General features: G+C 49.0%; 1 protein-coding gene across 2 annotated transcripts in view; it reads left to right on the forward strand.

Annotated features, from left to right (window-relative positions):
- The window catches only part of Susd4 (sushi domain containing 4), a 119,933-nt gene that overhangs the window by 88,760 nt on the left and 6,687 nt on the right, over positions 1-24,486 (forward strand). Inside the window, exon 6 of one of the 2 annotated variants that reach the window (XM_060364851.1) lies at positions 24,265-24,463. In XM_060364851.1, coding sequence (XP_060220834.1) covers positions 24,265-24,463 — 199 coding nt within the window. The remainder of the gene's footprint in view (positions 1-24,264; positions 24,464-24,486) is intronic. The other variant, XM_021633632.2, reaches the window with a different exon arrangement.

Below are 24,486 nucleotides of genomic sequence, written 5' to 3' on the forward strand. Positions count from 1 at the left end.
CCTGTCACTCATGCAGGTCACTGCAGCTATCACCAAATTCAACCTGATCAGGGATTGAACGCCTACTCAACGCTCATAGCACTAGGGGTTCATTTCCCACCACTACATAAGCCAGGCACGGTGGCACAAACCTGTACCCCAGCACTCAGAAGGCTGAAACGAAAGAATTGGAGTTCAGGGCCATCCTTAGCTATATGGTGAGTCAAGGCCAACCTTGGCTATGTAAAACTACATCTCAAAAATACTAAAATAGGACTGGAGATCTGGTCCAGTGGTTAAGATCACATACTAACTACTCTTGAAGAGGAACTGAGTTTTGGTTCCCACACTTATGTCCGGTGGCTCACAACTACCTGTCACTCCAGCCCCAGGGCATCCTTCACCTTTGGCCTCCACCTACATGCTCTTATGTGTCATGCCACACACACACACACACACACACACACACACACACACACACATACAATTTAAAATACTCACTTCATGGAACTACAAAGGTTCAGTATGATAACAAACTTACTGTTTTTAAGGAAGTTCCTGGCATGTAGTGCTAGTCTAGGGTATATTAAAACCCTTATATTTAGGTATAAAGTCACCCTAAATTAAATATGACTATGAATAAAATTTCCAGGCTTTAACACTGGTTGGTTGTTTGGTTGAGTGCTATTCTGGCTATCTGCATGTTCTTAACTGTGTTTGGAAATACCTCATGATCACAATGATCACTTAAAGCAGGGCATGGTGGTGCACCCCTTTAATCCCAGCTCTCAGGAGGCAGAGGCAGGTGGGTCTTTGTGAGTTCAAGGCCAGCCTGGTTGGAGAGTGAGTTCCAGGACAGCCAGGGCTACAGAGAAACCCTGTCTCGAAAAACAATGAAACAAACAAACAAACAAACAAAAAGCCAATGATCACTTAATTCTTAGAGCTGACAAGCTGTGAGTCAGGCCCTCACAAACAAGTCATTTCTTCCTCATAATATCACTCTCTGCTCTCAGCCTCACCTGATGATTGAATACAGGCTTCTAAAGCTCAGTGACAAGTGCAGTGATGGAGCTGGGACTCAATTGCGGGCCTCTGGCACTTTAAAGCCATTGGTCTTGCCTAATTAACTTGTGTGGATTGCCTTACAGTCTAACAGACAGATGATCTGATACTTGTGTAGTCATTTATGAAGTTAAAAAATAGAGAAGGGCATGATGGCACATGCCTTTAATCCCAGCACTCGGGGAGGCAGAGACAGACAGATCTCTGTAAGTTTGAGGCCATCCTGGCCTACAGAGCAAATCTCCAATAGACAGACAGACAGACAGACAGACAGATAGATAACTAAAGTAACTGTTGCCTAGGAAGGGATTTGTCTTTCTGGACTAGTTGTCCCCCTGGAGATATGCCAGACAGAGGCCCATCGATGCTGCCAGCATTTGCTTCTGCCTGCCAGCAGTACCAGGTACCCTTGGCTACAGTGGAGACCTTCTCAGCAAGGGAGCTAGGCAGAGATTGCTGGTCCCCTCCACAGACTGAGGCAGTGACACCTTGGTGGACAGCAGGGCTCCTGTAGACCCTCTGCCACATGGCCCCACTTCTCTCTAGTGGGTGAAGAGCCAACATTTGGGTGACAGGTGTGGGAGATCCCACCCTCAAAGTTAAGCTTCATGAGGAGTTGATCGACTGGAAGAGTCATGGCAGTGCCATCAAGAGTGCCAAGGACTGACGGTTGTTGAAGCCCTGTACTGTTGCGTTCATCTTACTGACATGGGCCCATTCTGGAAGGCACATGTGTCCCCATGTTCATGTCGTGGGGCAAAACTTCTGAGAGCATAAAGCCTTAAACCTCTGCTATTGCAGATGAATTTATTGATCTGTTTGGGCCGGAAGCGAGTCCATCGCCTCAGACATTGGGCCGTCTTTTTTTTTTATTTTATTTTATTTTTTGGGGGGGGCGTCTTTTATAGTTCTATGTGTTTGTCCTTATGTGGCTGTATCTTAATTCTTTCTCCTCTCAGGTCCTTTGAACTCCATGGCAGTTAACCTCTGTCTGTCTGTTTCCCAAAACTACTTCTATGCTGAATCCAACTCTTAGTTTTACAAAACTTGTTGGTGAGCATGAGCGGCCTCCCATTTCTGAGTGCTGAGAGCTCTGTTGCCCACTTACCGAACACTCAGGAGGCCTGGAGCAACACTGAGCTGGACACTGGGGAGCTCCGGGGAAAGGGGGCCTCATTCAGTTATTTGAAGAGTTGACAGTCTAATGGGGAGAACAGGGCAGACGTCATCATCTGGAGACCCGCAACATTACCATAGTCTGCTTGTCCACAGGCAGCTACTGTTACCAAAGGGTGCAGCAGAGCAGCTGCTCTGGTCAGGGCTGGGAGGGCGGAGCTAGTGGGAGATAGCACAGTCTCGAAGTGAAATTTCTACCCAGAGATATATGGTTTTTCCTTTTTCCTGGAGTCCGAGCAGTGGCGTTGTGTTTTCTGTCTGCACTTAAGCTTCAGGAAGTGTGGGCCTCTCCTGTGTGAAAGGCTTCCCTCCTGAAGCTCCACAGAGCTCACCAGGCTGTGTGAATGGCTTAGCATGTCAGGGGGCTGCTGGTCTAGGGGCTTGAAAGATGCAAGGATGAGAGACTAAGGGCCATCAGACGAGTGAACTGCCCAGACAGTAGTTAAACTAACTTCATATCCCCTCTAACTAGCAGTTAAGCAGGTGGGCACATAGTGAGAATGGGTTTGTGTGGGATGCTTAGCCATGTGTGGTTGCAGACCAGGGCTCTGTGTTTTCAGGAGGATGAACCCTCAGCAAGCGTTTAGTGTCTGGAACATTCTCTTACCACCCAGCTTTCAGGGGGCTTTACGTGTGCTGCACATATCTAGTTAGATAATCCTGGTGACCAGTGTCCACAAACGGTGGACTAGGAACTGCAGTGAACATGTGGTCATGCACATGCCAGGCAAGAGACAGGGTCAAGAGAACAGATGACTGAAGCAAGAACTTGGAAGTCAGTCTGTGGCTTACGGTCCCTCTTCGCTTAAAAATTCTCCATCCCTGTTCATCTCCCACATCCCTCTTCCTTTCGGAGAAGGAAGGGTTTGTTTTGGGTTTGCACTTTGAGGGGACGGGGTGAATTGTGATGGGAAAGGCATGGTGGCAGGAGGGTGAGGTGGTTGGCCACATTGTGGCCACAATCAGGAAGCAGAGGAGAGACAGGAAGTGGGGCTGTGGAAGCGGAAGGCCCGCCCCCAGTAGCCCACTTGTTACAGGAAGCTCCCACTTCTGAAGGTTTCAGAGCCTGCCAGCCTCCCCAGTGGTGCTTCCGGCACCTCCGGCTGGGGACCAGGGAGATGCACCCGCCTTTGCAGGACATTTTACAGTCAAAGCACAGTTTTCTTTCTCTAGTTCCGCTACGCTCTTGGCTGTCTCTTACTGCAAAATGCATCATCTAAATTCCAAAGTCCCCGTAGTCTTTAGCGGTCCCAACCTTGTTCAGATACCCCAGTCCCTTCTGAGACGCAAGGCACTCTCTTAGCTGTGAGACGTTTAAGAGCTATTACAGTCTATCACAGAAGGGATGCTGGCAGATGGGGGACGTGGCTGGTCATACACTTCACACTTGCAGTCAGCCCCTAACTGCTGAGTTAGAGGACCTGGACCTCAGTCAGAAGTCCTTCTTTCAGTAGCTCTCTAGAAATAAGGGGCGGGGGGTGGGGGGCATGATTCCCTCTAGAAAAAGCCATATATCTCTGGGATTAGGCTTTGGAAAGAAAGACACTCAAATCAGCACTATTGGCTATTTTAATTAAATGCCTGTGAGATTGATGTGTTCATTCAGCACACGTTTGGATGCTCAGCTGCTTTGGAGTCTGCAAGACCCAGAGACAAGTCAGTTACTCAATTTCTCTGCAGCTCTGGGGTTCCCGAATCCCATGCTGCTCCTGGGGAGACCCACTCTGCCAGCAGGTGGACATAGACTGAGGATGCCCTCCCTGTTGGTCATCGGGGTGGCTCCTGCCTGCCCTGGGGCCAAGCAGAAAGGCTTCCAAAGTGAGGCCTTCCCGGTTCTGAGAGCATTGAGAGGGACATGCTGCCTAATGGGTCGTCTGCAGGGAGTTGGGTGTGCGTGTCTGTTTGGTTTTCCCCGAGAAGAAGCCTATCATTCGGGGTCAGTGGCTGTCCACCTTCTAACCTTTCATCCAGTTCCTCATATCATGGTGACCCCCAACCGTAAAACTATTTTCATTGCTACTGCATAACTGTCCTTCCTTTTGCTGCTTTTATGAATCAGGTCTGTGTTTTCTGGCGCTGTTTGGAGGGGTGCTGTTTTGAGGGGTGCCCCCGCAGGTTTGAGAACCGCTGCTCTAGGTGCTTCGTGATTATTGGAGCAGTAGCTGCCCCACGTGGTCAAGGCTGTCTTGGAGTGGTGCTTGCACTTGTACCAGGAGCAAGACAAAGCTGATGGGCTCTCAGGAGCGTAGTGCTCAGGAGTGATTTCCCCCATGTCTGTTCGTGGCCCAGCTGCCAGGGTGAGATGGAGTGTAATTCGTGATAGGTTCAGTCTCAGAGCCGGGTACGATGTGGTTTCCTCTAGTGCCCAGGGACCTTTTGGATCAGCGTTCTTTCATAAGAAAAAGGGGGAAAAAAATAAGAAACCGAAGAGCGCTGTTTGGCCACATGTGGAATAACTTGAAAGGTTCCAATTTGAGATCAGAGCTCAAAGCCAGCCTGGATGTGGAGGGCTCGTTTTGTGGTGCACTTTGTTCCCAAGTCAAAACACACTTAGATACAAGAGGCGAGCAGCCTAGGAGGTGCCTGTCATGATTTCTCCCTCAGGGATTTCTGCCTTCCCTGGGGAGCACCTAGGGACTTCAAAGCACAGGCCACGGGGAATCTGAGCATCTTGGAGTAGGAGGCCTTTGCCTGCAGCAGAGAGCTCCTGGGGGAAGGCTGCCTCACCTCATACCCAGCCCCCATTCTCACATGCAGTGGGTAGGCAGAAAACTGAGAGCGCAGGAAGTCCAGCCTCTTCCCTCCAACGTGGCTGTCAGTCATGGCCCACGTCGGAATCCATTGTTACCAGGTCACCTCTTCAAGCCAGAGGTGGGGTACTCTGAGAGACTCGGAATCTCTCCCCTTCCTACCTGCTTGAACAAATAAGAAAGGCTTGGATTAGATATGCCGATTAGTTCTCTGTAAAGTATTCCACTCTGAAAACAAAGGAAATGGCAGGAGAAAAATCACCTCAGGACTGTCATAGATCTGACAGTTTTTTCTCCTGAAGAGCCAGGTCTTAAACCTTAGGTATGGCAGGCAGGTGCCCTGGTATTGAGCTACATCCACAGCCCCTGGTTTTTAAAGACAGGGTCTCTCCGGGTAGCCCAGGCTGCCTTCAACCTCTGCAGTGTTGAGACTGTAGGCCTGCGCCACCATCGCCGGCTGCCTGATGCTCATTGAATTAGAGATCACAGAAGACATAGCGGTAGACATGACCACTGTCTCTCTCACCCATCCTACCCTGCCAAACACCTACCCTGGGGAGATGAATGGGAGCATCGGAGCTGGCTTGGCTATGGCCTTGAAGCCTAGAGCTGCTGTGCACACTGAGTCCCCATACACAGCCCCAGGCTCTGACACTACCCAAGCTGCTGTGCATAAAGGAGGGCCTGTGCCCTCCCTCGCCTCTCCCTTCAACAGCCGTGTTCTGGAGCAGGAGGAAATAGCACTGTTCTTTGAGCATTTCCTTGCTGGAAGCTAGTTCTCCCTTTCTCCCCAACCTGGGCCCTAGGTGTCTTCTCACACCCCAGACTGCCTTAGCTCTCCTGTCATTTTTAGGTGCTTCCTCCAGGCCACAAAGCAGTGACTTTGTGATCACTTCTCAGTCCCAGTCCCAGCAGGTGTGATGCTAGCTGCAGAAGGCTCCCCATGCTTCCCCAAGCCTTGGATTAGATCCCCAGATTCACTGGACACTACTCCGCCTGGACTTCAAGTAGAACAGAAAGAAAATCATAAGAAAAATCACGTTCCGGGAAATATGTCTTCTGGAACCCAGGCCTTCTAAACCCACACCTGTAGCTCTGTAGGCCCCGAGTCCCCTTCCTGACAGCACCATCCTCTGATTGTTTATTATTATTATTATTATTATTATTATTATTATTATTATTATTATTATTATTATAGCTACTCAGGAAGGCTGCCTCACTTGGGCTGGATGGGAGGAGGAAAGGGTCTTTGATTCTGGCACGTGGTTCCCCTTGGGAAGACCAACCAGCTCACAGGCACACAGTCAGTCAGCCCGGCCTTGCTAGGAGCAGCTACCATCCCGTCTGCTCATGGAGGCTCATCTGAGAGATAGACACACCCAGTGTCATCTTTCTTCAGAACCAATTCCAAGTAGTAAGGCTTTTTACAGGAAGGAAACAGGCTGGGTGACTCCCCTTGGCCTCTGGTGCCACCTACAAGGAAGGCAGATTCAGAAGCAGCCCTGCCCCAAGATGGCGCTCTTTCCCTGATCGTCTCATTGTCTTCCTTGGAGGGATTGCACAGGCTATTGAATGACCTGCTCTGCCACCCACAGACACCTTCCTCTTGGTCACTGCTCACTCTCCCTGTAGTGTAGAGTTGTAGAGTTTCAGTATGCAAAAGCTTTTGCAGGTGTGGGTGGGTTGGGGGTGGGGGAGATGGGACTCATGATTGTCCCCAAGAGGCACTGCATACCCGCATCCAGTGGGCACTGTGAGAGTTACTTTCCTTTCTTCCCTTCCTTTCTCCTCAGGTAGAGCTCAGTACCGAGCAGAGCTGAAAGCATGGGGCTCTGCCTATTAGAATTCAAGTCCTGCTCACCTCAGCTGTTGTGATAATAGCGGTGACCAGGCGGTCACCCAGCCCCTCCCCCTTAGCTTCCCACCCTCTGAGTAGACCAGCTGGCCAGGGCACAGTCTCCATTAGCCTCTCCTGGCCCTCGAGGCTCCCCGCAGACTCACCCGTCCTCCCTCCCGGCAGCAGCTGGATGCAATATAAAATTGAATCAGCAGAAAGTGAAGAAAAGAGCAGCGGACGCCTTTTTTCTCTCCCCTTTCCCCGACATAGCAGTGGGGCCTCTCTATTCACGGAAAGCAGAATGTGGACTCCTGATTTATCTCTTTGCCCCAGGCCCTGCCCTTCTCCACCACATTACTGGACAGAGGGGTCAGGTAAAGCTTGGTTAGGTGATTTGGGGTTACTGTCAGCCAGGCTCTGAGGCCCAGAAGCCCTTTAGCAAAAGAAATTCCCACTTAGCTTTATCCCAGGCTGTCCCTGCTCCAACTGCTCTGTTTGATGTTTTCACATAGTGTGTTCCTACTCAGGATTGTTTGAAAGAAGACTTTTGTTCTGGTTTCCACGTGTGTGTGTGTGTGTGTGTGTGTGTGTGTGTGTGTGTGTGTGTGTTTTGTTTTTGTGTACCCCTCTAGAAGTTGCTATGTAGCTGAAGCTGTCCTCAAACTCGCAGCAATCCTCCTGCCTCTGCCTCCAAAGTTCTGAGATTACAGCTCTGTGCCGCTATGCTTAGCCATAAATATCTGGAAAATGTTCCCTTAGATCTGCCTCCTTGAGAGGAGAGGAATGATTTGCTGGGATCATAAAAATCCCAGCATCTTCTCAGACTCTCAGCCTTCAGCTGTCGGGATGGTTAATTTATAACCTCAGGCAGGAACCTGCTTTACACTAGTCAAGGTCGCATAGGGCCTGGGGATCTTATTCTCAAAAACAAAGGAATTTTCACTTGCTTTGAAGACAGACTAGCGTGCATTTCCTGCGCCTGGGAATCTTGGGCTTGCTCCACCTTAGGGGAGTCCTGTCTGAAATCTTCAGCGGCCAGTGTCTGAGAGCAGACACAGTTGAGCAGACATGCAGGTCTGGACACACACTTTGTGCCCTCTCAGTGAAGGGCCTGTCACTGCCCCGTCTCCCTGATGGCCACCTTGCCAGTGACCCTGAGGAGGTGTTGTGTTAGCATTAGGAAATGCAAAAGCACAGGCAATCCCGTTAATTTATTGCTCGTAAGCGACAGTAAATTATCCTAATGCTGTTCCCATGCACTGCTCTACGCGGCGACAGCAGAGTGATGACGAGAAAATAGCTGCTCGCGCGCTGCGCCAGCATCCTGCGCAACTGCCCGCCTAATAGTTTCTTTCTTTCTACGATGAGTTATGGCTGGGGATGTCGTCCACCTTCCCAGTCCCAGATGCTCCTGCTGCAAAGACACTTGGTTCTGACTTTGAGAACCACTTTCCCCAGCTCTCGGCTCTTCTGCCTCCAGCGCCGCTGCGTCTTCCCCTCTTCTCCCCTCTTCCAACAATTGCCTCTTCCTCCTCCCCCTCCTCTACCTCCGCCTTTACCTCCCCTTCCTCCTCCACCACCACCTTCTTCTTCCCCTCTTCCTCCTCTACATCCTCCTTCACCTCCTCCTTCTCTTTCTGCTCCACCTCCTCCTCCCCCTCTTCCACTACCACCACCACTACTTCCTTCTCCTCCCTCCACTCCTTCCCCTCCCTCCTCCCTCCTCCTCCTCCAATACCACCAGGACCACTACCTCCTCTTCTTTCCCCTCTTTCTTTCTCCTCCTTACATTTTTCTGCCCCTATTGAATTAAGAAGCACTACTTTTTTCTCTTACACACACACACACACACACACACACACACACACACACACACACACACACACACATTTTTGGGCTGGAGAGATGGGTCAGTGGTCAACTGTTCTCCAGCAGACCTGGGTTCCAGTCCCAGAGGCTCATAACCCTCTATAACAACTACTCCAGGACATCTGATCCCCCCTTCTGGCCTCTTTGGGTACTGCATGCATGTGGTACACAGACATACTTAAAGGGAAAACAAATGAGCACATTGAAAACAACCCCCCCACACACACACACACAGCAACCAAAACCCCAGAAGATTTTATTTCTGTTTTTCAGATACACCCAGGGCTTTTTTCAGGTAGACCCAGTTGCTGTTCCTTTCTAGGCTCATCTCCATTAGCATTACACCTCACAAATAGACCCTCACTCTCCTTCCCGCTCCTTCTCCTGTACCCATCCTTCACTAGACTTAGCCTCTGGCAGGGCCTGCCTTGCCTCCTTTTTTTTCCATTTGTATTATTTCGACCATCAACTTTCATCTCTCCTGGATTTTGACAATGAAATGTTTTGTTTTGTTTTGTTTTAAACTTCTTTTGGGGCAGAAATTTCAACTGAGGTCAAAGGAACAAGACAGGTGATTCCTCTTCCACAGAGAGGACTCCAGAGGAAAATCACCCCCTACCAGACCAGAGTCTACTCCCCTCCCCTGCAGGCCCCGGATCCCTCCTCTTACCCAGCAGGTCACCTGTCCTGGGTCCCTGTTGGGGACAGATGCAGGAAATGCTGCCTTTGCCTTGTTCAGGGTCCTCACCAGCCCTGCACTCCTTCCCATTGTTCACATTGATTCACAGATGAGCGAGCCTTTGTTTTGCAAGGATTAAGTGTCAGCTTCCTAGAAGAAGCAGAGAGAATCAAAAGCTGTGACCAGTGCTTGGAGCCCCTCATGAGAGGGCCGACTTCATCATGCTCGGGATATAGATGGCCACTACAAATGGGAAATTCTCCGTGTTTGTCCTTAAACCCCAGGATCTCCTCCAGCCCTGCTCTGGGCAGAATTTATTTCCTCCTTTCCTCTCTAGAAAGTAGGATGACTTGTATTTCATAGTAATAAAACCTCTTGCAATCAGGTACAACACAGAAAGTAATAAATCCCCTCCATCACTCTGGGACTGTGCCAGCCTGGCAGAGTGCTGTGGGGTCATTCTTCCTTGTTATTCTCTTTCCATTCTCTCCGCCAGCTCCCAGCCCCACCTCACCGCCCTTCATGAGCCATTGCCGCACTTGCCTGCCGCTTCTTCCAGAGGCACTAGGCATACAGCTGGGAAAGGGTAGGACAGCACACCAGCCCCTGTGCACCTCGCTTCCTGTGACAGTGCCTTTCGTCAGCCTAGAGATGACAGGGAAGACTAGACTGACTGGCCAGGGCGCCCTAGAAACCCACCTCCCCAGACGTATGGGTTCTGTGCATCAACTTGTACAGCAGGTCCTTCACTGGCGGGGCTATCTCTCCTGCCCAGCCTTTGTTTGTCTGTTTGCTTGTTTGTAGACAGGGCACTTTCTCTCACTCTTTCTTCTTGTCTGTTCTTCAGTGCTTCTCAAGATCTGCTCAGATGTCACAGTGGTGCTCTCCACAGAATAGCGTGGGCTTTGTCTCACAGAAGACTGGTGCACTTAATTCTGACCTGACTCTTAGAAGCACTGTCCATAGGCTGAGATGTAGCTGTTTTTTACGTGTGGCCTGCAACCACATCCAACCGTGGTTGCACACGTGTTCATCCACTTACACGGGGACCAACGACTGCCCCTTGGGAACAACTGTTTCCTCATCTGATAGGACTTTCTGTAAAACCACAACAAGGAAGTGCCAATTTTTAAGGGGAGAAAAGTGATGGCAAAAAAACCAAACCAAAACAAAACAAATCACAGTCTGAGAGGCGGAGGCAAGAGAATGGATAGTTGAGGACCATGAAGGCCCCCCCACCCACCCCCCAGAAGGTGCATCAGAAAGGTGGGGGTCTCCTGGTGGGAAATGACCTTTGATCTTGGCAGCTGATAGATGCGAAGGACATCTAGCTGTGATTGTTTTCTTAAGGTCGGTTAATGCCTGCCCAGCCTGCTGCTCAGGTTTTCTTTTCCTTTGCCCATACTTGTTAAAAGTGAGGCTTGAGGCTCCAGCGTTCAAACAAAGATGGGTACACTCACAGAAAAACAAACCACAGTGCCACTGCGAGTGTCGGCGAGGAGAAAGTTATGCTTGAAATAGTAGCGAGAGGAAGGCTTCACGTATAGACATCTGTTTTCGGTTGCTCTGCCATGGTGTATTAAGAACAGCTCAAGGTAGAGGGAGGGGCAGGGAGATGTCCCAGCGGGGCTTGTGTCCACGCCTGATGATCCGAATTTAATTCCTGGAACTCACATGGTTGAAGGAAGAACTGACTCTCACAGGTCGCTCTGCCCTCCACACACTAATAAGTAAATGTAAAAATAAAACAAACACCCCATTTTTACCATACTGCGTTACCTTAGATCACCCTGCTTGCAGAGCCAGTGCCTGCTGTAGGGAAGCTAGGCTGCCATTTCTAACCTGCCTCTGTCACTGTATGTGAAGAGCTGCTGTTGAGTCAGGGTTGCATTCTAAGCCTATAACCACGTGTTCCCTTGGCCTCAAATACTCTGGGTTGGACTGGAAATGGTACCAGTTTGTCTGTCAGAGGAACTCTATCTGGCTCAAACATACTGATGCCCCCCTCACCTATGGCCTAAAGCTTGTGGTAGCTTTTCAGATTGGGAGCCTAAAAGATTTACCCAGATCCCTTTCAGCCCTGGGTGTAAAGGGCTGAAACAAACATATGTCCACTATGCAGGCTGATGTGTGTTTATGAGACTCATGTTAGGCGTTCAAATGCTGCTAATTGCACTGTACTAGTGGATATATTTCACCTTTCATTGTGTTCACACATATGAAGGGACTATTTGTATTTATTTTAAACATTTTAGATTTGATTTGTTTATAAAGTTGTAATACTTAATCTTGTGTTTCACTTATAATTAAGGAAAATCCAGACAGGAGAGGATCAGTGCAGGAATGAGGGAGAGAGGGGGAACCTGGGCTATATAGTGAGAATCTGTCTCAAACAAATAAACAAACACCTTGAGATTCAGAAAATCCCACACTGATTTATCAGTGTGCTCCCTTGGTCTAGCCTATGGATGGAGAGTTTGAGAATCACCAGGATCCAGGATACCCTAGCCACCTTGAAACTTGCATGGTCTCTGGTGATGCAGGCTTTTCTGAGCTGCAGAGAGAGAGAGAGAGAGAGAGAGAGAGAATACAAGTAGCAAATGCTATCTTACATGTGAGCTTTCTGGTCTACCTTGTGGCGCACACTCCTCCCTTTCATCTTGAGTTTCTGATTTTTCTTAAAAAAATAAAAATGAAGAAGTCATGCTTGGCACTGGGAGTTCCAACTGCAGCAGGTTGTGTGTTAGAAAGGGTACCCAGACTTCAGAGTGCTCTGACCCCACAGATGTATTCTCCACTGGTGGTGGCTGACACAGCTCTCAATTCTGCTGAGGCTCCTGTCATTTCAGGGAGTTGCATCCTTCCCTGGAGTACAGAAACACATGTTAGCTTTTGATTTCAGCCCATCGTCCCCTGCTGCAAAGTCTTGTCAGTAAATTGTAGGCCCAAACCAGCTGCCTCACCTGTGCGTGCTCTTCCATGGTTTCTGCATGGCTGTGGCACCAGGCACATAGCATTTTGCTTATGTGATGCCTCATTTTTGTTTTTATGCTGGAGTCTAACAGTTGTCATCAAATGCATGCTGCGTTTCCTCAGGAAAACCCCATTGCAGTGACTCGGAGGTAGAGAGCAGATCACAGCCCCCCCCCCCTCGGGGCTACCAGGTAATATTGATCTTGAACTTCATCTGTCAGTGCGTCTCAGAGCAGGTGAAAACCATTTTCTACCCAGCCTGGAAACAAGCAGAGCCTAGCCACATGATCGTTTGCTTCCTTGGGTGGACACATTTATTGGCCTTCTGTGTTGTTACAACAAAAGTGGAAAATGTAATGTGCTGAATAACATTTTATTGATTTTCCCTGAGCTAAAAGCAAAGTTTTCTGATGTCTCCTTGGAAACAGTTATGACTCTGGCATGCAGGGGTCCATACAGCTTCCTGGATTCATTACGTAAACTTGAGTCAGATTGGGGACAGCAGCCACAATGACAGTTTTGAGTACTACAGGCCTGCAGATCTCCTGAGGGACAGAGGATGGGTGATTCTGTACATATCTACCTGAAACCATATAGATGATACAGGAGGCTGCCTGGAGGTGGTGTCAACACACAGAATCGTGGATCTTCTCCCACCATTCCTTGCTCTTCAAGGTCGATTATAGCTTAAGTGCAAGCTTCTTTCCTTCACACCCCTAGGCTCATCTACAAAGTTTCCTTAGCTCCCCACAGTCCATTTTGAGCATGGCTTACCATGGCATTCTCTAACACAAAGCTTGTGATTCAGCAGGTCAGGGTGTGGCTGTACTCTGGGCACTTCCAGTGGGGTCCTAACTCACCCAATGCTGGTAATCTATGGACTATAGCTCCCAATGGTAAGATCTTGGTGAAAGGTGAAGACCAGATCAGATACTATGACAGTTTAGTTCACATACCAGCTCTGCTGAGTGTGCTAAGCCTGCATCCAGCAGCTGGTGAGTGGAGGGAGATTGGTTTTTCCCAACTGTCTATTACAACTGCACAAAGCGAGGCATCTTAACTTGGATTGCCTATTAGAATTACCCAGGGAGCTCTTAAGAGCTAGCCAAGACTAGTACCCAGCCCTGACCAATTAGGCAGAGTTCCCTAAGTGATTCTAATATGCAGTTGGGGCTAAGGAGCCACTGGCTTAAAGCATTAAGACACTGTTCAAATAGAGCTTTAATATGGCAGCGAGGGTGCATGCTGGCTATGATAACAGCGAACTCATCAAGAGAGCAGTGTGCTACTTCACAGAGCAGACTTATGTCCACTACTTACCCCTTATTCCAAGTGTAAGATAAACCAGGACTATGAGAAAGTTCCTAAGGGGATGGGGGTTGGACTGTGGTACAAACAGAACAGAAGTTCGTCTTGACATTGCAGTGTGGTGTGAGTTTCGGTCAGTTAGAACCTCTTCTCATCACCATGTCTCCATAGGCTCTGGAGCTGTGGCTTCAGGTCCCTTTGAGAAATCACTTCTATTCTAGAAAATATGGCAGAGACTCGTGGGTCTATCCTGAACTCATGGTACCAGTTGCTGTGAGTTACTTCTAGCCACAGTCCATCGACTAGAACCTAGACAGACACGGGGCTCTGGGCAACGGAGGCTGGAGGATACTCAGAAATAAGACAGCAGTGTGGCTTGTGTGAGCAGCGAACAGCCTTTGCCAGTAATCATGTCGGGTAGATGTGGATTCATAATCCAGGTGTCAGCTCTCTCCTACATGAAAAGTGTGCAGACTGTGTCTTTGGACGAAGTGAGAATGAAATGACCAGTGAAAGCCTCTAGGCTAATGTCTTGGAAGAGTTTTAAAACATTCGCGTGTACAGGTTATAATGTTCTGCGCTTACACCCTTCCTGTCTGTGTGAATATTCATGAGGGTCCTTGGCTGTTTTTAAGGTTCATTTCCCTCTTTTGCATGGATTGAACTACATAAATGGCTTAAGGACTATGATAAAAAATACATAATTCTCAGCTGTAGCCTCCTCATAGTTAACTCAGAAAATAGGAGTCTTTAGAGAGCAGTCTGCCCATCTTTACCACCCTTGCCTTAGAGCTACTTGGACCTATGCCCACACCCAGATCCTCTTCCAAAGCAAGCCTCCCTGTTCATGTGTGATCCCATCCCCTCTCACCTCCATCATGGCCGTCCTCCTTCAGACCCTCTACCTGAATCTCCAGTCTTGTCCACCATATTGGACTCTACCAACATACACCAACCATGAACAAGGTCCAGAACTCTAATGGGGTCCTCTTTGACACTTTGGCTACTCCATTCACTGCCTCCCTACAGGAGACTTTTCCTTCCGCCTTATTTTCTCCAGTCCATCCAAATGGATCTAGTTCTGCCACCAAGTCTCAAAGTCATCCATGCTTTCTGTGACCCATGACCATGCTTCTTTTTCTAACCCATGACCACACTTCTCTTCCTAACCCATGGCCCACTTCTTTTTCTAACCCATAACCATGTTTCTCTTCATTACCCATGGCCACACTTTTCCTAACTCATGGCCATGCTTTCTCTTCCCACCCCCCTAGGGAGCACTCACTTTTCCTAACACCCCTTTTCTCAGCATCTGTAAAACTCTGCTTGTCTCTTTGTTCTCTCTGATGTCTCTGTGTTTGGACTTGGGACCCTTTCTGTACTTTCTCCTGTGTGAGTGCATGCAGTCCTGTGGTAAGAAGTCCTGTCTTTCTGCTCATGACTGCTGAGCTCTAAATTTATCCCAGACCTTTCTCCAGGTGCTTGATTCATACTCACTGGCAGTTCCAACCTAACCAGAACACAGCTGAACTCAGTACCACTCTCTCCCACAAAGCAATTTTCTAATGTGGTGGGTGAATAGTACCACCATCAACCCAGGTCCAAAATCTGGTCATTGTCTTTGGCTCTTCTCCCAGGGCCCCCAAATCCACCTATCAAAAAACTATTTTAGAAAAAGAACTAGAATGTTTGAAGGATGTTCCACCATCTCTTTCCCAGATGTTGGCTATCACTGTCATGATCCAAGATATCACCATCTGTCCAAGTCATGACAACCACATCCTAATGACTCGACAGGTCTGGATACCCCAGCTGCCAGCCACACACACAGAAACCTGTAAAGGCTGTTCCAGTCCTTGATCTTCACAGCATCCCTTCACATTTCTGACAAAATCCCAACTGCTTGCCACGGAGCTATGGACCTCACATGCACTGTTCCATCTATCTTCTTGACTGGTTGCTATACAGCCCTCCCTCTCCTGTCCCACATTAGATTACATTTAAAATAAGAGAAGTTAAAACTGCCTGTGGATGTTGCAACAAGGTCTAATTGGTTTTTTGTTTGTGTGTTTGTTTGTGTGTGTGCACGTGCGTGCGTGCGTGCGTGCGTGCGTGCGTGCGGACTTTTAGCAGACAGCTGCTGTTCAGGTTCTGGTCTGAGAACCCTACCAGGGACAGAGCTGTTCTGGATGTCAGCCTTCCCTGAATAGCAGATCCTTGGGGTCCCTATTACTGCTGGATTCCCTCCACTGCCTCCCAGTGATCCCAGGAGAGAACTTGTGATCAGGTATAACAGATCAGTCCTTTGCTGCTTCTCTTGTGGGTAATTTCTCCACTTCTGACAGGTAGGCCGTGCTTCCGTTAGGTGGGGAAGGAGAACAGAACAGCTCCTGATAATGCACCCTCAAAAAACATCACGCAGACCTCTGCTGAGGCTTGGTGGATTCTTTTTCTTCTCTTTCGTGGGTCAGGAAATCAAAACGAGGGCCTTCCAGGACTGTGCCTCCTAGCTGCAACCCAGATCTCCAGAAGATTGTAGCCCCGAGTTCCTAGGAGTGGAATCCAATCTGTAGTGTCAGGGTGGAGTTGAACTGCAGTGGGGTGTCTTGTATTATCCACATGAAGGAACTGAGACCTCAGTGGTGCCCACATATAACCTACCCTCTCCTCGTAGAGACCTCTCCACCCACAGCTTCCCTCTCCTCCTGGCCCTTTTCTCGTTTTCCTTATTCCTTACTCACAGTCCTTTAGCTGTCTTGGTCAGTATCCTTTTGCTTTGAAGAGACACTATGACCATAGCAATTCTTATAAAGGAAAACACTTAATTGGGGATGGCTTGTAGTTTCAGAGGTTTACTTCATTGTCATCATGGCTGTGAGTATGGCAGTATGCAGGCAGACATGATGCTGGAGAAGTAGTTCAGAGTTCTATAGCCAGATCCACAGGCAGTAGAAGAGAGAAAGCCACTGGCCCTGGCTTGGGTTTTTGAAACCTTAAAGCCGCTCCCCCTGCACCCAGTAATGCACTTCCTCCCACAAGACCACACCTACTCCAACAAAGCCACACCTCCTAATCCTTCCCAAGTAGTGACACTCCCTGATGACTAAGCATTTAAATATTTGAGCCTATAGGGGTCATTCTTCTTCAGACCACCACACTGGCTGTCATGTTCTGCCCCTTCTTTCCTCCCCTTGTGTCTGGAGATTTCTCAGAGTCCTCCTGTTCCCTGTGTACACAGCCCATTTCTATTATAAAGAAGCGTCATGCGTGGCCTTTAGTCTCCTGTCCCCGAATACATCTCCAGTTCCAGCACACATTTGAGATCTTACCGCATACAAAAGAACTTCTAATTCCTATCAGCTGTGCCTGCCAGGCTCCCCAGAGAGGTATGCAGGCTGGAGCTTCATCCTGGCTCCTTCAAGTATATGAACAGGTGGTAGTTAAGTTTCTTTGACTAGCAGAAGGCTTTCCAGGCCACAGAAGTCGCCATTGCATTACAAACTGAGGACAACTGTAATTCCCTTTCAGCTGTTGGGGAGGTGTTAAATAAATGACTTTTAAAACAAGTTAATATAATAAATAATATAGCGATATGCTGTGGTAAGAAAGTGAAGAATCCAGCAAGCCCAGAGCAGGCTACTCACATTTCTTTGCCTACGGGGGCAGGTACACCACTGCTAACCCTGTGCTTAGAACATGCATTGGCTTTTCTCTACCACTTCATTTTGCTTGAAGTCGTACTTCACCTTCCCTGAACCTAGACAATGGGATGTAGGCCTGGTGTACACAGGAAAGGGAGAAATGACTTAGGTTCATTTGCCTCTGGCCAAATGAAATGTTTGGACGGTACAGTGATTGTGGAAAAAACATGGGCTCCTGCTTCTAATAATCCCCACAGTGTTTATTTGATTATGGCACTTGCTGCCTGGCCTTGAGGAGAGCCTCAAGCCAGGTGCACGCTGAAGGAAGCAGGAAATCATCTGTGGAAAGAAATCAGAGGTAGGATGGAAGGGGTGCTGTGTTAGTTTTTTGTGCATCACTGTGGCCAGAGCATTGATAGAAGCAACTTGAGGGAGGGAGGGTTAGTTTATTTTCTCTCCTGACTTCATAGAGGTTTCAGGCCATTGGGCTGGGGAGGGATGGCGGGGGCAGGCAGAAGTGGCTGTCAAGACTGTGATGGACCGGAAGCCAGAGAAAAGACCAGAACCAGGGGCGCTTTATGGCCGCCAAAGTTCTTCCCCCAGTGCTCTGCTTCCACCAGCCAAGCCCCATCTCCCAGAGGCTCCACAAACCTCACAACAATGTCCCATGCTGAGGACCAAGTGCTCAAAACATGAGCCTTCGGGGGACACGTGAGAGTCAAACCGTAACACTGATCTTGGTGAGAGAAGGTACTGGGATAGTGAGGCTGGGTGTGTCACGGGACGTCCCAGAGAACAGGGACATCCACCTCCCAGGAGCTCGCCAGGACCGCCAGGAAGTCCTTCCTGCTTCTTCAAACCTATTAGGCTTATGAACTGCGTCAGCCTCCTGAGAGTGAGGCGGCTGTCTCCCTGGGGAAGGACCTTTACACCTTCACTTAGGAATGACCACAGAGCCAGTGTGCACCAGGATGGAGCCAATGGCATGCGCCCCTGTGGGTTGTGTGTTCTTTGTGTGGATCATGCTGTGGGGCGGGGTGGGGGGGCTCTAACGTACCCTTAATTGGAACTTACTTTGGCCAGTGTTTGTGGATGGGACCGCCATTGCTGGCATTCCCCCATGAAGAAGAGAGGCAGCAGAGGTGGAGAAATCCCAGACGATCAGCACAGTACCTTCTTGACCCCCAAACTCCAGCAGCTTCACTTGTAACCAGGCTGTAGGGGAGAAGTGGAAAGAGGCAGAGGGACTAGTGTCTAACTCATTCTGTGTAGGCAGCACGGTCCTAACACCCAAGCTAGACAGGGATGCTATGTGAAATCTGCAACAACACATTAGCCAATTGGAGCCAACAATGCATAGAAAAGCATTCGCTAGAGTAAATAGGATCTTTGCCAGACCTGTGATGAGTTATCAGGACTTAACCCCAATCTAAGTACAGAAATATGTTTATAGTCATGCAGAATACACAGAGGGCCCAGGAAGGTTGCGGGTGTTTTTGCTGTACTCCAGCCAGACAGGGGAGAGAGCCAGAGGTGCACAGAGCTTGGCAGCAAGGAAAGGAAGTGCCTGAGAAATTCCCAAGAGGCACAATGAACGAGAAGTGGCCCTTTGTAGCCCACGTTTGCTACTTTTGTGGGTTCTTCTTTCTTCCATCCTTCTCCACTCCTTTTCTTCTTCCCTTTCAACCCCCAACACTAGATAAGAGAGAAAAAGAGGACAGAGAGGAAAGGAAAGAGATCCCTGAATAAAGGGTCGGAAAGGGAGCTATGACATCGTTAAACTACTTCCTGCTGATTAGGGGTGTCAGGCTCGTTGGGGCAAGTTTGAACTTTGCCATCAGGATAGCTAATTTCTTCTTGTTGTTGTTTCCTCCTTGTGCAAAACTACTTGACAAACCACAACCAGCACCAGCCAACAGCCAGCCACCTCATCTAGCTGGACTCTAGAACTGACATACCCTCTAAAAGTTCCCAGAATTCCAAATGCCACACAATCACAGAAACTATCTGCAGCTGGTAAAACCATGCCTCTGCTAGAGCACGAGGCAAATCCTAGTTAGCTGCTGTGTACAGTCCGAAGCAGCCCCCTATCCCTACACCTGGGATTAAAACGGAAACATATTCTTATAATATTTCAGTGTTTTTTTTTTTAAATAAAGAAACCAAACTTCCACAATTGTCACTACAGCCCTCACTTGGGAAAGGCCCTTCAGCTTGCTTATCCAGCCCCAGCTCAGGCCACTGGTATCCAGCACAGAGCAGACTATAGGTCCTGGCTTCTGCCTCCTATCTCCTATCCTCTGCCCTAGCTAGCCCACCTCTTGAGCTCTGTGAGCAACAGACAAAAAGCTACTCTGCAACCACTTGACAGGTAGGAATATCCCTTTTGTTCTGCAAGGAGACATAACCCTCTGTGGACAAATGGCAGATGAGGAGCAGAGCAGTGACACCTGGGGACAGTAATTAAGATCCATTCCCGGCTGAGCCTCAGCAGGGCCTCGCTTGGATTCTTTCTGCGATGCCCTGAAACACAGGCTGCAGTCCTCCAAAAAACAGTACCTGCTGTTGATCTTCTCTAAAGTCAAAAGAAATGCTTCAAAAGCTAAAGTTGCAATGGACTCTCTGTTCCTGCCGCCCACAGCTTTTGCTGTGAGCTCGTAGCTGAGGGGGTCTGGGTTGGGCTGAAAGAGTGTTGAGGTGAAACTGTTGTATGCTCATGAACATGCGGGTCCCTGCAGAAGCTCGTCGCACAGCGTTGGAGCAGGCTGCTTGCCCTGTGCCTGAGACCGCTGTGTGGGCAAGTGTGTCTGTCAGTCAGTCTGTCTGTCTCCTAGGGATGCTGTGGGGAAGATACAGAGCGGAATTCAGAGAGTGTCATGGTGAGGCAGTGTTAGGTGACTTAAGGTGGGAGTCCCTTGAGCCCCATATTAGGATTTTGAAATAAGCCTAACTTTTCTGATGATTGTATGTATGTATGTATGACCATGCATGTTTGTGGGGGTGCCTGCATGTATGTGTATGTATGTGTGTATATGTGTGTGTGCTCATGCATGCACACACATTGTGTGTGTGTGTGTGTGTGTGTGTGTGTGTGTGTGTGTAGGCCAGAGGTCACCTTGAAGTCATTCCTCAGGATGACTTCTGCCGTGATTTTTGAGATTGGGTCTCTTACTGGCCTAGAACTTGGCACCTGGGCAAAGCTGACTGTCCAGTGAGCCCCAGGGATCCACCTATCCCAGCACTGCAATTTCGAGTGTGCACACCACACCTGGTCTTTTCTTTTCTTTTTCAGACATCAGTTCTGGGTACCAAAGCCAGGTTTTCAGGCTTTACCAACTGAGCCATCTCCCCAGCCCGGCAACTTTATAATTAACAACATTTTTGTTGTTTCTTTCCAATTCAAAAGAAACACCTTGCACCCCAAGCTGTCTTCACGGAGGTTTACAGTGAAGCTAGCGGTGTTTCCAGGTGCATCATTAGGACATAGCAAGGTGTGCAGATACATTTTTCCACTTCTGGGAAACAGGCCTCCATCACATGCCGATTCTGAGAAAACACAAACCTACACAACACTGGCGTTCATCTGGGCTCCGGAGGGATGTGGTGACCAGGGGCTCCGGGGTCTCTGCCTTCTTGGTGCTGCTCTGGTGTTTGTTGGGACTCCTTTGCTGTGTAAGGAGCCAGCCTGGCATGGGGCCTGGGCTGTGCTTGTCCTGAGAAAGGATGCAACAGAGCTCTGCGCAAGTCTGAGCACCCTCTAGGGAGGCTAATTACCAACATTATTCAGAGCCCGCTGGGCAGCGCACGCAGTTTGTACCTTGCTTCTGATCATCCGACAACCTGGGCGTTAGCGATCGCTTCTCAGTAAGACGTCGCCGGCATCAGGAGTAGAGCAATGGTATGAACACAAAAATGAGGACAGCTTCACCACACCCACTGACTGGTTGTAGGGGGAAGCCCTTTTTGAGCTGCCATGAGTCGATTTGCCTGGAGGCTGATGTGCTGATTTCAGCAGTCATTCGTTCTTCAGGCCAAGTTGGGGAAGACACTGCTCATAGCCACTGATATCAACATTGGGCTTCTTTCCTGAGGCGTCCCAGCCCTTGAAACCCAGTCTTGGAATTTCCCAACCCTGTGGTGTCCCTTGGGGGCTTTTTCAGAAAGTGTACTGAGTAGGAGCACCTTGCTACAGGGTGTAGCTTTTTTTTCCAACAGTTTCATACATAGAGGTGTATAATATGGTGTATTGATACATATCCCCATAGTGAGATTTTTACTTGGGCTGAGCCACGAACATTTCCGTCTCCTCGTAGCTGCCTTTCATCAGAGGTGAGAGCTGAAATCTGCTTTTGGCAAATGTTAAGGACACAGCCTAGCACTTCTAGCTGTACCCTTCCCCAGGCTTACAGAAGATCCCCAGTCTTGTTTACCATGCCCAGCAAGTTTGTGTTCTTTGACCTCCGTATTCCCAATTCTCCATCTTCTGGCTCCTGATAGCCTCTGTTCTATTCTGTTTCTATGGAATATGTACATACATATATACACATACATGTATACATATACGTATATACATACATACATAAATATATGTATGTATATATATGCACACATCCACACATACATATCCACTTACTGGTGAGTTCACAGTCATGCAGAGTTTTCTGACTCTGGTGTGTATTTCATTTATCATGATACCCTTGGTGTTCATCCATGTTTTTGAAAATGGCAAAGTTCTCCCTTTTAAAGTCTGAGTGATATTCCATGGTATATTGCACATTTCCTTTACCCACTCATCAGTTAGACAAACACTTCATATACTTTTTCCCACAGAAAGGGTCTCCGCTAGTTACAGCACTCACAGCAGCACAGGGGCAGTTGGTCTTGTCAGCCCTGGAGGCCACTGGGTACCCTTCCCTTTGGCCTCATGGGAACCAGAGGCAAGACAGTGACATAGAGGAGGGACTAGGCAAAGGAGGAGCCCATAGCATCCTGGAGTTCTCTGAGGTATGGACATGGGTACCTTTGCTTTGTCATTCCTGGTCGCCAGCATCCTTGCTGGCCTTCTTACTTACCTCCTGGGAACCTGTGGATGACCGCTCTGGACAGAGAGCCCTTTGTGGAAACAGAAATAGCGGTGCTCGGGATTCTTGTGCCATGCTGTGGGCAGTGCAGATGAGGCCATGAGCTAGCCCAGCAAACCCTTCCAAGCAGCAGAACGCTCCTCAGGGTTGAAGTCAGAACTCAAACTACGGGTTCTCCAGTGCCTGCCTAAAGGATGCTCTCATCAGCCACCATTTAACTGTCAGATCCTACTCTGGATCCTTCCCTGCACACATCATGTTCCAGGCCAGCTACCTGCTACAGACCCTACTTCCTAGACCCCCTGTAGGAACCTGTTTCCAGTGTTCCCTTCCCTCTCTCTGCCCTGGAGGCAGTTGCTTTGGTTCTAGCATCTCCAATATAGACCTCCGCCATTCTGCTTTCTACTGGGACCCCAACAAGCCCTTTTCCAACCAGCCAGGAGTGGCAGTGGCCTGCTCTTGCTAACCTTGAAACTTCCCAGTTGCCGTCACCATTTCTCTACCGCCTCATTGAGATCCCATGATGCTCAGGTCGTAGCCAGCCCCACTGACCCACTGTTATGCTGCTGGCTTTCATGGGCACTCTGAGATGAGAAGGGACTTGCTTGGAACCACTGGGTGCTCCCTCTCAGTCACTTTTTGCTTCTTTTAGCTTGTCTCCTCATCTTTAAATGAGCTGCTGAGATCCACATTGTGCCATTGTCTGCAGGACTAGAGATAGGTGCCCAACAAGGGCACACTTTGGGACACCTCCATCTTATTATGCAGCCTGAGGAACACACACCAACAGGGAGAATGCTGTATGCTCTCGGAGAGCCCTGGCCAGTTTGAGGGGCAGTGCGTAGTGTCAGGGGGTTCTACACTAGCCAGATTATTTGGTTCTCCCACGAAGGGTCACAAAAATTGCCTCGCTTTTGGGTTTGTCTGTCTTGGTTTTCAGCCTTTTTAACAGTTTCTGGGGTGGGATCTGAAAGCCAGGCTTTGGTAGCCTGCAGTTTGATTGTTTCCCAAGGAGTATTTAAGTGGCACGCGGTTTAGGTCTGAGTCTTCTGCAGACAAAGGATCTCTTTGTGGCATGAGATGAGTAAATGTCAGACTCCACTAAAACCCATCTGTCCAGTGTCAGACATGTAGCCAGATGTAGCCAGATCCACCTCTGCAGCCCTGGGGCGATGACTGAAGACAGCCTTCTCCCCTAGCATCGTAAAACGTGGGTCAGAAAACACTTAAACGGCAGCAGCAGCAGCAGAATGAGATGGAGGAGAAGATCAGGCCTTACAGAGGGTTAAGTGACACATTTAAGGTCACACGGTATATTGACAGAGGGAAGCCTAGGCCTTCAGGCTCCTAATTCTTGTTCCCATTGCCCTGGTGGCACCTGTGGGGTAGGAGGGACACTGCAAACAGAAGTAGGAGAGTTCCTACATGCTTGTCACCGGCCAAACCCCAGCAGGACGTGAGGTGAAGTGAGGGCCCCCTCCCCGATTTAAACAGTCTCAGATGACTGCTTTGGTAACAGAAGCAGACTTGGCACCACTGTGCCACTGGGTAAAGATTCTGTCCATAAATATCTTAATTTTATTTACTAGGTTGTCTGGCACATAGTGGCATGCATTATTAATAGGCTAGCTTAATACTGTCTATTAAATAGGCGTGCTCGTCACATTGTAAGATGAGCCTCGCTTTTACTATGCACTTTACAACACCACATGACAGCGTTCGTGCTCAGAATATCCTAGCAGGCTTCCGCTGACCTTCCGTGGAAAGCTACGCTGTCTCTGATTCCGTGCCTTGGTGTTTGACGTGTTAGTACATCTAAAAGTAGCTGTGGTTGGTCATGCCTGCCTTGCGTCTGAAGGGCTCCTCCAAGGAGCGTATGGTTCTCAAACTCTTATTCTCCCCAACTGCCCAAGTTTGTCCACTACCTCCTATGGTGAGTCACGGAGATTTCATCTGCCACCCGAGGCCTTGTGAGCGCTACAATCATGGAACCGTGGTGGAGTTCTACTGTGATCCTGGCTACAGCCTCACCAGTGACTACAAGTACATTACCTGCCAGTATGGAGAGTGGTTCCCTTCCTACCAAGTCTACTGCATCAAATCAGGTGAGACCGCAGGCCGCACCCCT

Source organism: Meriones unguiculatus, chromosome 11 (genome assembly GCF_030254825.1).
Source record: "Meriones unguiculatus strain TT.TT164.6M chromosome 11, Bangor_MerUng_6.1, whole genome shotgun sequence".
In the NCBI taxonomy this organism is placed as follows: domain Eukaryota; kingdom Metazoa; phylum Chordata; class Mammalia; order Rodentia; family Muridae; genus Meriones; species Meriones unguiculatus.